The 12,848-nt window shown below is 36.0% G+C and overlaps 1 protein-coding gene across 1 annotated transcript in view; it reads left to right on the top strand.

The window, feature by feature from the left end:
• The first annotated feature begins 2,495 nt into the window (after window positions 1-2,495).
• The window catches only part of Serpinb10 (serpin family B member 10), an 18,317-nt gene continuing 7,964 nt past the window's right edge, over window positions 2,496-12,848 (top strand). Inside the window, exons 1-5 of the mRNA XM_020174691.2 lie at window positions 2,496-2,606; window positions 5,406-5,582; window positions 8,537-8,602; window positions 9,071-9,208; window positions 10,839-10,956. Of these exons, the coding sequence (XP_020030280.1) occupies window positions 5,415-5,582; window positions 8,537-8,602; window positions 9,071-9,208; window positions 10,839-10,956 (490 nt within the window). The 5' untranslated portion in view covers window positions 2,496-2,606; window positions 5,406-5,414. The remainder of the gene's footprint in view (window positions 2,607-5,405; window positions 5,583-8,536; window positions 8,603-9,070; window positions 9,209-10,838; window positions 10,957-12,848) is intronic.

The following is a 12,848-nucleotide window of genomic DNA, read 5'->3' as shown; positions in this document are numbered from 1 at the left end:
TTGACTATTAAGACACATCTTTCAGACCAGTGGCTCACAGCTGTAATCCTAGGTACTCAGGAGGCAGAGATCAGGAGGGTCATGGTTTGAAGCCAGCCTGGGAAAATAATTTGAGAGACCCTATCTCTAAAAAACCCAGCACACAAAAAAAGGGGTGGTGAAGTGGCTCAAGGTAGGCCTGCAGGAAAGCAAAACAAACAAAACAAAACAAAACAAAACAAAACAAACACCCCACCTTTCACTCTCACTATTATATTAGTGTAGAATTCTAGGTTCAAAGCACTCTTCAGCACTTTGAGGACATGATTTTGGAAACTTTTGGCATTCAAAATTTGCTGACTGGAAAGTTTATGTCAAGATAATTCTTGCGTCTTGAGATTTTGATAATTTATGTTTTACTCTTGACATTTTGGGTATTTCATTGCATTAAGAGCACTGTTTTCAGTTGATGTAGCACTTTTTTTCCAGATTGTCTTGTTCATCACATCAGCAGATTTTTCCATTTGTAGACCTGCATCTTGGATCAGTTCTAGGATACTTTCAGCCACTTTTATGGACTGAATATTTTTATCTGTCCCTAAAATTCAAATGCTGAAACTCCAATCTCTCACATAATGATATTTGAAGGAGATAGGGACTTTGGGAAGTAATTTAGATTAGGTTGGGGTATGAGGAGATGTCCCCATAATAGGAGTACTTTACATGAAGGAGATGAAAAGCCCAGTGCTTTGCGTCCACTACGTGATGATACAACGAGAAGGCAGCCATTTGTGAGACAGGAAGAGGTTCTCACTAGACCCTGACCATGCTGGCATTCAATCTGACATCTAGCCTCAGAAACTGTGAGGATAAATGTTTCTTGTTTATACTACCCAGTCTGTGTATTCAGTTATCACGACTTGAATGGGCCAAGATGGCCAGTACTTACCAATTGCCCCAGCCCCATTCTATTCATTTTCTTTTTCTGTATTCTTATGACAATAATTTTGAGGGAACTGGAGGTCTTCTCACTGTTTCTGAAATATTTTGAATGCTTAATAAATTTCCACTGCTCAAAACATCAATTTATAAAAAAAAAAAAACAGAGCAAAATCTCTCTTTCGTAACCTAATTCTTCTTCACTTAGTTTCTGTCCTTGTTTTCCCTATTAGTAACATATATACATTAGTAACATATATAGGACAGGCTGTAAGTAGAACAAATAAATGAAACTGTGCTAATCATACTGTATTGTTTAAGTTATGATTACCACTTTCTCTTTTCCTGCCTCTAATAGGCAATGAAATAATGCTCCAGCATGATCTTATTGGTATAGGCAGTATTTTTATTAATCAAGAGGTAAGTGGGAAAGGAACCTAGAAAAAGTCTGGGGAAAATTGGGTAAAATGTAGTCTCATGACTTCAAAGAAGATGAAATGACTCCTTGGTTGATGCATCAAAATCTACATTGATATATTTCATGTAATATAAACTAGAACAAGTCTTCTTGTGGAGCAGTGATGCAGCCTGAGTCACTCTGCTGAATGGTTGTCAGTCAGGGCTAGCAGTCCGTCTATCTGGAGACTGCATACAATGCTCTCAGCTAAGAATAGTGCTGGGGGAATTCATAGATAGTAATATCTGCTCAGCACAGGTCAAGCAGGCATCATAGAATTTCCTTCCGCAGGTCTCTTTACTGAGAAAACTGGAGTAACCCTCCATGGTGTGCTCACACCAACTTTCAAGATTAAGCTTGGAGACAGTTTACCAGAAGATATGCATGCTCCTGAGAAGGGCAAATGGTAACTGCACCAAATGCATTATAGAGAGGCTTCTCCTTTTCCTCAAATGCTTCTGGAGTTTTCTTTGTATTCTCATCTTTACCCCATCCATTCACTATTCCTCCATGCACATGTGAATGAAACAATTGTCCTATTGTTTTTCCTTTAATAAATGAGGAGTGAGTCAATGAATTTTATTAAGGAAAAATAAGATAACTAGAAAATTATGAGCCAATGTTCCACTGAATAACTATGTCTAAAACACTCATCTACGACTTTGATCCTGCTTGTAGGGGGGAACTCACAGCCCAGTCACTGGAGTCAATGCTGGGTCACTGCAAATAGGAAGAGAAAACATCCAGGCACCTCTCACACAGTGCTCTAAGGGCATCTGTAACAAGTTAACAGTAAATAATGCACCAATGATATTTTCCATTTCCCATAGTTATTCCACTAATTTGAAGCTTTTTATTTTTTTTTATTTGCCGGTGGAAACCATGCTAATTGCGGTTAGTTGGCAGACCAGAGAAGGGATTAAGATGAGAGGGTGTATGTTATATGTCAGCATTCAGGTCTCTACATGCACACAGATATGGAAAATGTGGGTAATTAAATAACTCAGGCAAAACCTCAACTGTCTATCTCTTTTTATTTGAACTTCTGTCCAAGATAACCCTGAAAGGAAGAGTGTACTGACTTGTGAAAGTGAATTAAAGGGTGGAGCTAAGAACAAGGTGGGGCTATACTTTTTAAAAGCTTTCTTCAGTTAAAATTACCTAACTCTTCAGCCACAATCTCTTACTAAAGGAACAAATTATCAATTCTGCTCCAGCAGAGGGAAATAAGGTATTGTAAATATTTCTTTGGTTAAAAATGTTTATTTATGTTTTTTGTTATTATAGTGCCTAACTAAATAATAATGACCAAGAACTCTCTTTCAAACTCAGAAATAATAAATAAGATTCCATACCCTAAGCATTTTACTGTAGAAGTCAGAGACTTAACCTTATGAAGGCTCAAAATATGTACCGAAGGCTAAGAGGAAGACAGCAGTCATTTCAATGAAGTTAGAACAATTGTTTTTTCCAGGAATTGTGAAACCATGAGTGAATTCACAAGTGGATTTGTCACCTGTAGATCTCTCAGCTTAAGCAAAAAAAAAAAAAAAAAAAAAAGAATATTCTCAGAATGATTGATCCCAAACTCTCATAATCCTTCAAAAGTATGGGATCAGCAACATGAATTTTTGATACTCATTATTAATATATGGAAAGGCTTGATGCTCCTAACTGTCCACCGCCCATCACTCCCTCTTCTGCCTGGCCACCATTCCATGTGCTCTTAGCTTCCTGCAATTCTATGGGGCATTTAAGTCCCTGTCCCTCCCTTTACATTAGGTGTTCTTCAAAACTACCTCAAACCTCCCTCAGAAAAAGAATAGAGACGTGTTGGGAGGCAGGGAAATTGTCATCTTCTCATATGGTCCATTCCATAGAGGAGATAATATCATCAGCAGGGCAAGAGGTCTTGGGTCTTCACTCACGGGACAAAAGACAAGAATATATTTCCTATCCTTTTTCTTCCTCATTGCTCTTCTGATCTTCTTTCTCCTCCTGTTAGTCTTCCCTCATCACTTAATCTCTTTTTTACCTTTAAAATCTTAAAGACAATGAGCTACATTGACAAAAAATATTACATTCAAAGTCAAGAGAATAGGGTTTTGACTCTACTGTTAACTGACTGTACATTCTTAGTTAGCTCCTTTAACTTCTCTGGTCATGAGGTACTTAGTAGATAAGTGAGAATGTTGCATTAGGGAGATTCCAAGTTTCTTTTCAATTCTGATATGTTAGAAGCTTGTCTGCCTATGATGACACATTTAGATGAATGATACAATCCTTTTCTTATTTTCTTCATCTTCTTCAGTGTGAATGGAGACATACACACACACACATTCAGTTTATAACTCCTGAAAACTGTAAAAGAACAATAATTAATTTTGAAAATGACGTGGTAGGCTGCTGATTGCTTAATACTTTGTATGGATAAATTATTTCCTCTAAAACCTCATTCCAAAATTCTGCACCTTTCAGAAAGTATTGAGTGACTGGTTTAGTACTTCCTTACAATTCTTCAAAAAAAGAAAAAAAAAGATCAGGGATTGTTTTTCTTGTGTTATGGGCTACATCTTATATGTAAATGATGATATTAATGAAGATAGTAACGAGGCTGAAGACAACTAGATACTCACTCTTTACAAGGAACTCTTTTATTGCTGTTTATAGGAATTTATTACACATGAATAAACTCTAGAAGAACCATAAATTTCAGGTAAAATGACAAAGTTCCCAGGCCCTAAGATATTGCTTTCATCCTCCTTCATGATGAATATTTTTCCAATGAACACAACTCATGTTCAAAAGATAAAGCTTAACATAAAGGAAGTAACCAAAATGTCATTTGAATGAATATAATCTTAAAGAAAATAGAGAAGTTATTTCCAAGTTGGTAATTTATTTGTCAAGATAAGACACAGGCAAGTTTCTAAACATTTTATGAGGGCATAGAATTATTATAACACAGGAAGGATTTTTGTTTCTTTTAAGGTCAAGTAATGTTAGTCTGGGATCAAATGTGCTTTTGTAGTAAGGAGAAGCCACTCCTAGGGTGTGACCTATAGGTGGGGAAGCTGCTTCCTTAAGTGTAAGCCTATCTTTGGGAGGGATTTCAACAGTATCATTGTTTAACTTCAAATCATGATTAAAGCAAAACTGTCTATACATGCCTCTCCCTTGATTTAATTATTTGTCCACAGACAATCTCTCATTCTAGGTTTTAGGGCAAGACCAAACTCTACACATCACTGGTTCTAGCAGGAGTTAGAATTTGCTTTATTTTTAATCATTTAGTTAATTTGAAAATTATTTGGTCATAAAATGACAGTAGCTTTAACTAGATTATGTATTTGATAAGGACTCAGTTTTAAAATACATTTTAATTGATATACCAGGGTAATTAAAGGTGAAGTTTGGAAGTTGAATATTATAACAAAAAAGATGAGAAACACTGGGTCTTCTTGTTTAAGAGTAGTGAATGAGAAAAAGGTAAAATATTGTCAAGTTTTCAGTAAACAATTCCTATATAATTTTGCATGGTTTCAACCTCAAGTAAGTTAAAAAAAAAAATGGTGGCCAGGGCCCAAGCAATGAATATAATAAAGAAGTAATAAACAATCATTTGTAAGTACTTGTTTTGTGCAAAGTCCTGAGTTAGGTGCTGATGGATATACAAAGCAGTATGCAAAGAAAATTTTACTACCAAGGAGCTTGGAAAGACTATTTATGAACATGAATTCTCGAATTGTGTTAAGTGTCAAGCAATCAGCAAAAGCTATGTCATGAGACTCAGATACTAACTAGTAAGAGCCCAGTTGTTCTCTAATGCACATTGGTATTTAAATTCTCCAGACTTCAGGATTGTAATATATAAAACAATAATGTTGAACTAGAACTCCACTAAAGTCCATTCAGTGTTTATAAATTTATGTATATATGGGTATTATTTATATTTGGATGGACAAACATAAAATAAATGGGAAGGATTTAACATTAACATGTTCTCTGTTTTTTGCTTTACTTTTCTTAGGTTTTTCCAATGGACTCTCTAGTGACTTCCATCAACCAATTTGCCCTGGAGTTTAGCAAAAAGCTAGCAGAATCTTCTGTGGGTAAAAATATTTTCTTTTCTCCCTGGGGCATCTCAACTTCTTTGGCCATGGTGTACTTGGGCACCAAAGGTACCACTGCTGCTCAAATGGCCCAGGTGAGTGGGATAGGTGAACGTCCTCTGGTGACTTAAAACTAAATATTTTGACTTCAACTTCATTTTTCCCTTGAAAACTCAAAAACTCACATTTCATAACAATATTTTCCAAAACAAAAGATATGCTTAAAAAATACTAGACCATAAAATGAAGTCTAGTGAAGGAAATGAATTTGAAAATTGTTTATTGAAAAATCCTTTAAGAATCTGTGTCCTGTCACAAAATAAAAAGAGAAATGATGAGGCTATCGATTGCAGTTCAACACCAAAACGAATTTTATTTAGATGATTAAAAAGTTTCAAGAAGAAATGAGTCAAGTTTTAAATCATAGACTTATTCAACATCTTTCTAATCACAGAAGGATTTTCTTAAAGATGTACAAATACAAAATGAAAGAATTCTGTTCCTGTGCCTTGTTTGGTTGTTTCATTCTTTAATCCCTGGTTGGCTGAATCTAAAGGGCTCAATAGTAGTATTAAAATATCAAAACAGTACTATTATTAAAAAACTATTGATTTGTTGTAAGCATCCCTAAAGCACTGTGTGTGTCCAAATATATAAAGATATATTTACTGAAATATATAGCAAAATAGCTATATGTATGAATGTGCACAATCAAGTATATGAATACATGCATATATATGTACCTATATGTGTAAGCAAATGTGTTTTATTAAATAAAAAGAAAAAGAAGAAAGTAAATACAACTCCATATCTTGGACCAAATGAGAGGCCCAGACAGAATTTCCAAAAGATTGTAGCCTCTGCCAATTGTGGAAATAGCCAGTAATTTTGAGTGAAGTTGTTACATGTTCTGTGAGTTTGGGCCTAGGATACTGGCTTGATCCTTGTATTTCAAAAATAGTAGTAAGTGTGGCTTAAATAACAGCAACAACGATAACAAAAATTCTTAGTTCACAATTAAGGGATGATTGTTTGATTAGCTACAAAGGTTTAGCCATTAATACAATAGACTTATACTTAAGTAGATTCCAATTTGAGTCCAATATTTTATCATTATTTTCCTGTGTGCTGCTTGTCCTCATTTAAAATGTTAATAGTTTCAGTTGCAAATGCACCTACTGAGCTGGCTGTGCATGTAAGTTTCTGTGGCAGATGGGGTTTGTTCTGCAACTGTGGGTCAGTGCAGCCTTTGTAAGATGTGTTTCATTCCTCACTGTGAACTGGGTCAGGATGTAGGAGCAGGAATCATCTGCTGCCTTCAGTTCTACCACTGTACATCCAGGGGAAACAGGAATAACCACATCCTTCCCGTTAACTTTCAAGTGAAATGCTGGGGGAACACAAAGATTATGTCTGTATATACCAAGTTGTGTTAAAAATGAGAACCGAAGCTCTTACAGAGAAACAAAAACTAAAATCCCTGTGTTTTCCAGATAATTGAGGCAAAGGTAATTTTGCTTATATGGTTTAAATGATGGTTTCAATTGAACACCTTTCCTTTTTTTCCTCTTATTATCATTTTAATTGATAATAATGTGTACATAATCATTGTACATATTTATAGGAAACAGTATGATAACACATGTACACAATGTGTCATGTTCCAATCAGGGTAATTCACATTTCTCTCTAATTAAACATTGATCATTTCTTTGTGTTATGAAGATTTGAATTTCTGTCTTTTTAAAGTATATACTAAATTGTTGTGAAGTAGGGCTTCTTCTTCTATTTAACTATATGTTGGAAGCAGTTATCCAGTCTCCCTCCATTCTAGCCTGTAGTAACCATTGTTTTACTGAGAATATAGAGAAAAAGCAAACTCAAACTCAGTTTCTCCTATTTTATTCTTACAATGCAGATCACTTCTGGTACCAGATGTGCTGGGTTTCTCTCACACACACACACATCAAACAATTAATGCAGTAGCAGACTCTGGCTTATTGTTCTCTAACTCAATTCAATTCTGATACTATGTCCCTAGAGATAACATCAGATCCCACAGGTTAGTCTAGTCCCAAGCTCCAGGATGCTTTGCCTGTTCTGACCAGCCAGCTATAAGCTGGGGTTCCCAAAACACCTTCGTTGGGTTCACATTGGGATTGCTGGAGTGGCTCACAGAAATCAAGGAAAAACACTTATTGCTTGATTATGAAGCCTAGAATTATTTCACTTAACACAATGATCTCCAGTTCTATCCACTTTGCTATGAATAACAGGATTTCCTTCCTTTTATGAATGTATAACATTGCATTGTGTGTATGTACCACATTTTCATTATCCATTTAGGTGTAGCATGTGAGATATGGGGAGGATTGTGGAGCTTCCATGCCCTTTCCCAGTGTGCCACAATCCATGAACTGCTTCAGTTGTCAAAAGCTCTCTGAACCCTGTATTTTGGGTTGTTTGTGGAGACTTCATTGAGTAGGAATGAGTGAAACAGGGACAACCATGTAGAAAGGTGATTGAACAAAATAGTGTGATTTATGCTCACAGATTGATGAGAAAATCCATACGGGCTGTCAATTCGGATTCTTCTTGGCCTCTCTGGGCAGCCTGCTTTCCTGCCAGCTGTGAGGCAGGTCCCTTTCTGAAATGGGGGTCTTATAATCAATTCTGGATTAATCCCTTAATTGATCCTATACTTCAACACCTAGCTCTTTTTTCAAAATGATTTATAAAAAGTGATATATGGGAAATGAGAGAATTTTTACTTCAGGGTGTTCCCAAATCATCCTAAATTCCCTATTGAAAAGTATTAAAATAAGGACACTAGCAACATAAATTGGACTTTTAAAAGTTTACTTAGGATGCAGTTGTTGACTTACTTTATTAGTTTGACACATCATTTAAGTTGAGTCAGAGCCTCCTTGCTTAGTTATTCGTATGCTCTGCAGTTATAGGACTAACTGACTTATACCTACAGGTATGGTAGATCATGTGCTTGCCTTTCTGCAAAGTATACTCACTTGTCTTTTTATTGAAATTACAGGTGCTTCAATTTAACAGAGTCCAGGACCTCAAATCTGGTCCTGACAGTGAAAAGAAAAGGAAAATGGTATTTATTATCTTTTCATATCCATTGCTAATTAAGGAGATATCATTTTTAACATGCGTATTTTAGTGGTTTGTTTAAGCAAACTATAATGGACAGCTCTTCTTAGAAACACATTAAAATTATAGAAAAGTTTTTCAAAGTACAAAATGTCTGTACTTAAAAAAAGTCATATTTCTCTCTTCCTCCACTCTTTTAATCCTCTCAAAATTCTTCTACTTTCAAAGATGTTCTTGCCTTCATTTGCAAGCTAAATATGAAGAAAATACCTACATTAACATTTAAGTTTTTACACTAACATTAAATTTAACATTTAAATTATTTTCATTAACATTAAAGAAAACATTTTGTCTTAGAATTGTTTTCAGTTTCACTTGTAATACACCTAATAATTTCATTTAGCTATAGGCTGATCACATAGATGTGGTTTTTGTTCAACATTTAAAAAATCTAATTCCTTTTGGTTTTAAGGAATTCAAGTCATCCAAGGAGGAAGAAATACCCTGTGACTTCCAGACACTTATTGCAGAAATTGTCAAGCCCAGCAATTCCTACATATTGAAAACAGCCAATAGGATATATGGGGAGAGAACGTATCCATTTCACAACGTGAGTGTCAATGTCTTGTGTTAAGCTAATAGGAAAGAAAGAGCCATGTGACACTAATCAAAACACTAAACATTTCTCCATGGATCCCAGGAACAATCTTAATATGGTCAGCATTTCTTGATCTACTGATCACATCATTATGTGTAGAATAAAGGGGGTATCTCCAACAATGGTCCATAAACACAGATAGAATTGTGTTCCCTGGGCCACTTGTTTTATGAGAAATAGAGAGAAAAAAAGAGAGACTGGACATTTAGTAGGGTACGTCTGATGGAGCAGAGGGTGGTGTTGATCTCATGACTGTGGCTGGAGACTAGGTCAGAGAGACCAAAGGTGACCTTGGGATGAAATTAAGGAGAAATTTTCACATCAGGATTTTAGAGGGCTTAATAATGATAGCAACTTCCCTCCTTTGGTGATGGCTGAAACCCCACTCATGCAGACCACAAAGAACTTGTGCTGTTAAGATCCAAGTACTCCTCAGAGTGGTGCAGTCAGTCATTTGCCTCTTTCAAGTTTGTTCATCAGATCCTTTGACAAAGATCAAAAGAGAGCAGGAGGATCCCGGCATCCAGGGGACAAAGATAAAGGATTTTAGATGGGGTAGAATGATAGCAATAAGGTAAAGTTACCCTGTGGTTTCAAGCAGCACTATCCCTGTGCACACCCAGTGAACTCTGGGGAGTTCAGGGTTTGGCTTTGTTAATATTAAAGACATAAAACCAGGCAAATTGGGCTTTATAGCTAGTCGTATTGCTCTATCTACAATGTGAGTAGTAGGCTCATGGACTCTTGCTTGACTCAGAAGGAGGCAAGATGACTGAACTCACTGGACACTTGGGAACGAGAGGGTAATGGATATACAAACACTTTTTTAAGAGTCCACCTGCTATTGGGGCCTTGTGAATGTTTAACTTTTCCACATAACTCGAGTGTCACAATCATCTTTAAGCTACTTCCTAGGAACAGAATTAACACTCCATGAGGTAAGCAAACTGAAGGAACGCCACAGCTATTTGGACAGTAAATTATGTTCCCAAGGGATGTCTTTATAACAGCAGCCTTAGTCACAGCCCGTTTATGGTGACTGCCACAGAGGGTGCATGGTGAAGGGCCACAGGAGGAAGTCTAGCTTGAACTCTCAGAATACCCAGTGAAACATTTGGCCATGCTTAGAAATCAGTTTTCAAGGCAGCATATGGTTTTCTTCAGGGCCCTGCAATTTCCTGAGAGTTTGTAGTCCACAGAAGACAACTGTCAGAGCCACAGGTCTCACTGTGGTTCCATTTGGGCCACAGGAAGCCAAGCACAACACCAATATCCCTTGGCAACTGGGGTTACTTCTGTGAGTTTTATTCTTCCCTTTTCATTCCATTATTGATTCCAGGCATGAATAAAAATAGAGAAGAGTATATGGGAGACACAGAACTGTGGGGAGCAGGTCTTCTTCCACACCTGGAGTTCTGCATTTGAAGAGGGGGAGTTGGGATTAGATTTTGGTCAAAAGTAGGAGTGGGGAAAGAAAAACAAAAGTGATGGATGGGAGTTTGCAATTATCCATCTCTCCAGTTTTTTTTTTTTTTAATCTTAATATGTCTGATTTCTCAGTTTGTGTATTTATGTTTTTCAGAAATATTTAGAAGACATGAAAACATATTTTGGTGCAGAACCTCAGTCTGTTAACTTTGTGGAAGCTTCTGATAAAATCAGAAAGGAGATCAACTCATGGGTTCAGAGTCAGACCGAGGGTAAGCTATCACCAACGGACTCAGCAGAGTGTGTTCTCCAGGCTTCATCTTGTTTTTTTGAATTTGTGTTGTGTATATAACTATGCACTTTTCTTAGTTAGAACTGTGGACATATTCAGAACTATTATTTCTATTCATCCAAGAATTTTTCGATTTTTGGTGTTCTCAATAAATCTGGTCTGAAACATAGAATTCAGATCACACTTCACCAAGGAGACAAGACAATTATCATAGCTTACTAACTCCAAAGAAGCAGCCAGGGATAAAAAGCAGGAAAGTGCAAAAAAGTAAAGTATTTGTACTTTTTTAAGAAAAATAGCCTCTAATTAACAACAAAAATGTGACATTGCACGTGCAATATGACCTTAAGTATTTTTAAAAATAGTCATATATTAGTGTATGGGCTGAGAAACCCATTCATTCTCTTTTGGTTCTGGAGGCTAGGCATCAAAAGCAAGCCATCAGCAGCGCTGTGCTCCCTCTGAGGGCATAAGCAAGGAAGTTTCTCGTGCTTCTCCCAGCTTCTGGTGATGGCTGGCAATTCTTGGCATCCCCTGGCTTGCAGATGTATCATTGCAGTCTTTGCCTCCCTCTGTTAACACACAGCCTTCTTTGTGCCTGTGTGCTTCTGTGCCTCTGTATCTTCACATGGTGTTCTCCTCTCTATAAGTCTATGTCTAAATTTCCCTCTTCTTATGTGGAGATCAGCTATTGGACTGAGGCTTATCCTAACCCAGTATGACATCTTCTTAACTTGATTAAATCTGCAAAGATTTTATTTCCAAATAAAGTCATATTATCAGGTACAGGCAGTTAGAACTTGAACATGTTTTGGGGGGAGAAACAGTAAAATTAAGCCTGCAATAGTGACTGTCTCACAAAAATGCATACCCTGAATATTGTCTTGAGGAATCATCACAAAAATGCAAACAGAATTCAGGGACATTCTATATAAACTGTTCCACATCAAAGGGAGTTAAGAGGAAATTACAGCTAAGTGCAGTGTGAGATCTTGAATTGAGTTTTTGGCCCAGAAAAAAAGGACATTATTGGAAAACCTGATGAAATTTAAATATGATGTATTAATAGTTATTCTGGTAATACCAGCTGCCTGGTTTGGATCACTGGCAGAAATAAGATGTTGTTATTTAACAATATTTCATAATAGTCACTTTTATAAATGGCATACCACCAGGCTGTAATTATACCATTTTAAATTTCTTATTGTTAGAAGATAAGAAAATAACTTATTTTCATTTAATAGTATAATTCAACACCTAGAAAAGCTGCTAGTTTTGTTTTTTCAGTTCATTCTCCTTGCTTAACATATTACCTACAAATAACAATTTTGTCTCTTCCTTTTATATAATTACTTCTAACTTAATTTTCTTGCCTTATTATATTAGTTAGCACTTGTAGAAAAATATTTAGTTGTGGTAGTAATGACAGACCATGAGTGTTACTAATACTTCCTGGCTAACATAATTATGGAAATTTGCTGGACAAAATATTTTTTTCCATATTAGGGGGATATTCTTTCAATTTAATGTAGAGACATTATTTTAAAATTATAATTAGGTGATAAAAATAGATTAAAATTGTTTTATATATCCATCAAGGTGATTTTTCTCCTAAAACCCATTAAATTGATTGCCTTGGTTTGTTCAGGCTCCTATAATAAAATACCTTAGCCCAGGTAATTTGTAAGTAGTAGATATTTATTTCTCATAGTCTAGAAAGTGGGAAGTCCAGAATCAGGACCTCATAAGTGCTAGATAAGCACTGAACTGTGCTCGCATTCCCTTGAAATGGAAACTTTTAAAGAAAATTTTGTGGTTCCAGAAAAATGGAAATTTAGTTATATAATTAAAATACACATATTTACACTAGCC

Source organism: Castor canadensis, chromosome 4 (genome assembly GCF_047511655.1).
Source record: "Castor canadensis chromosome 4, mCasCan1.hap1v2, whole genome shotgun sequence".
NCBI lineage: Eukaryota > Metazoa > Chordata > Mammalia > Rodentia > Castoridae > Castor > Castor canadensis.
This window is presented reverse-complemented; position numbering and strand designations above follow the sequence as displayed.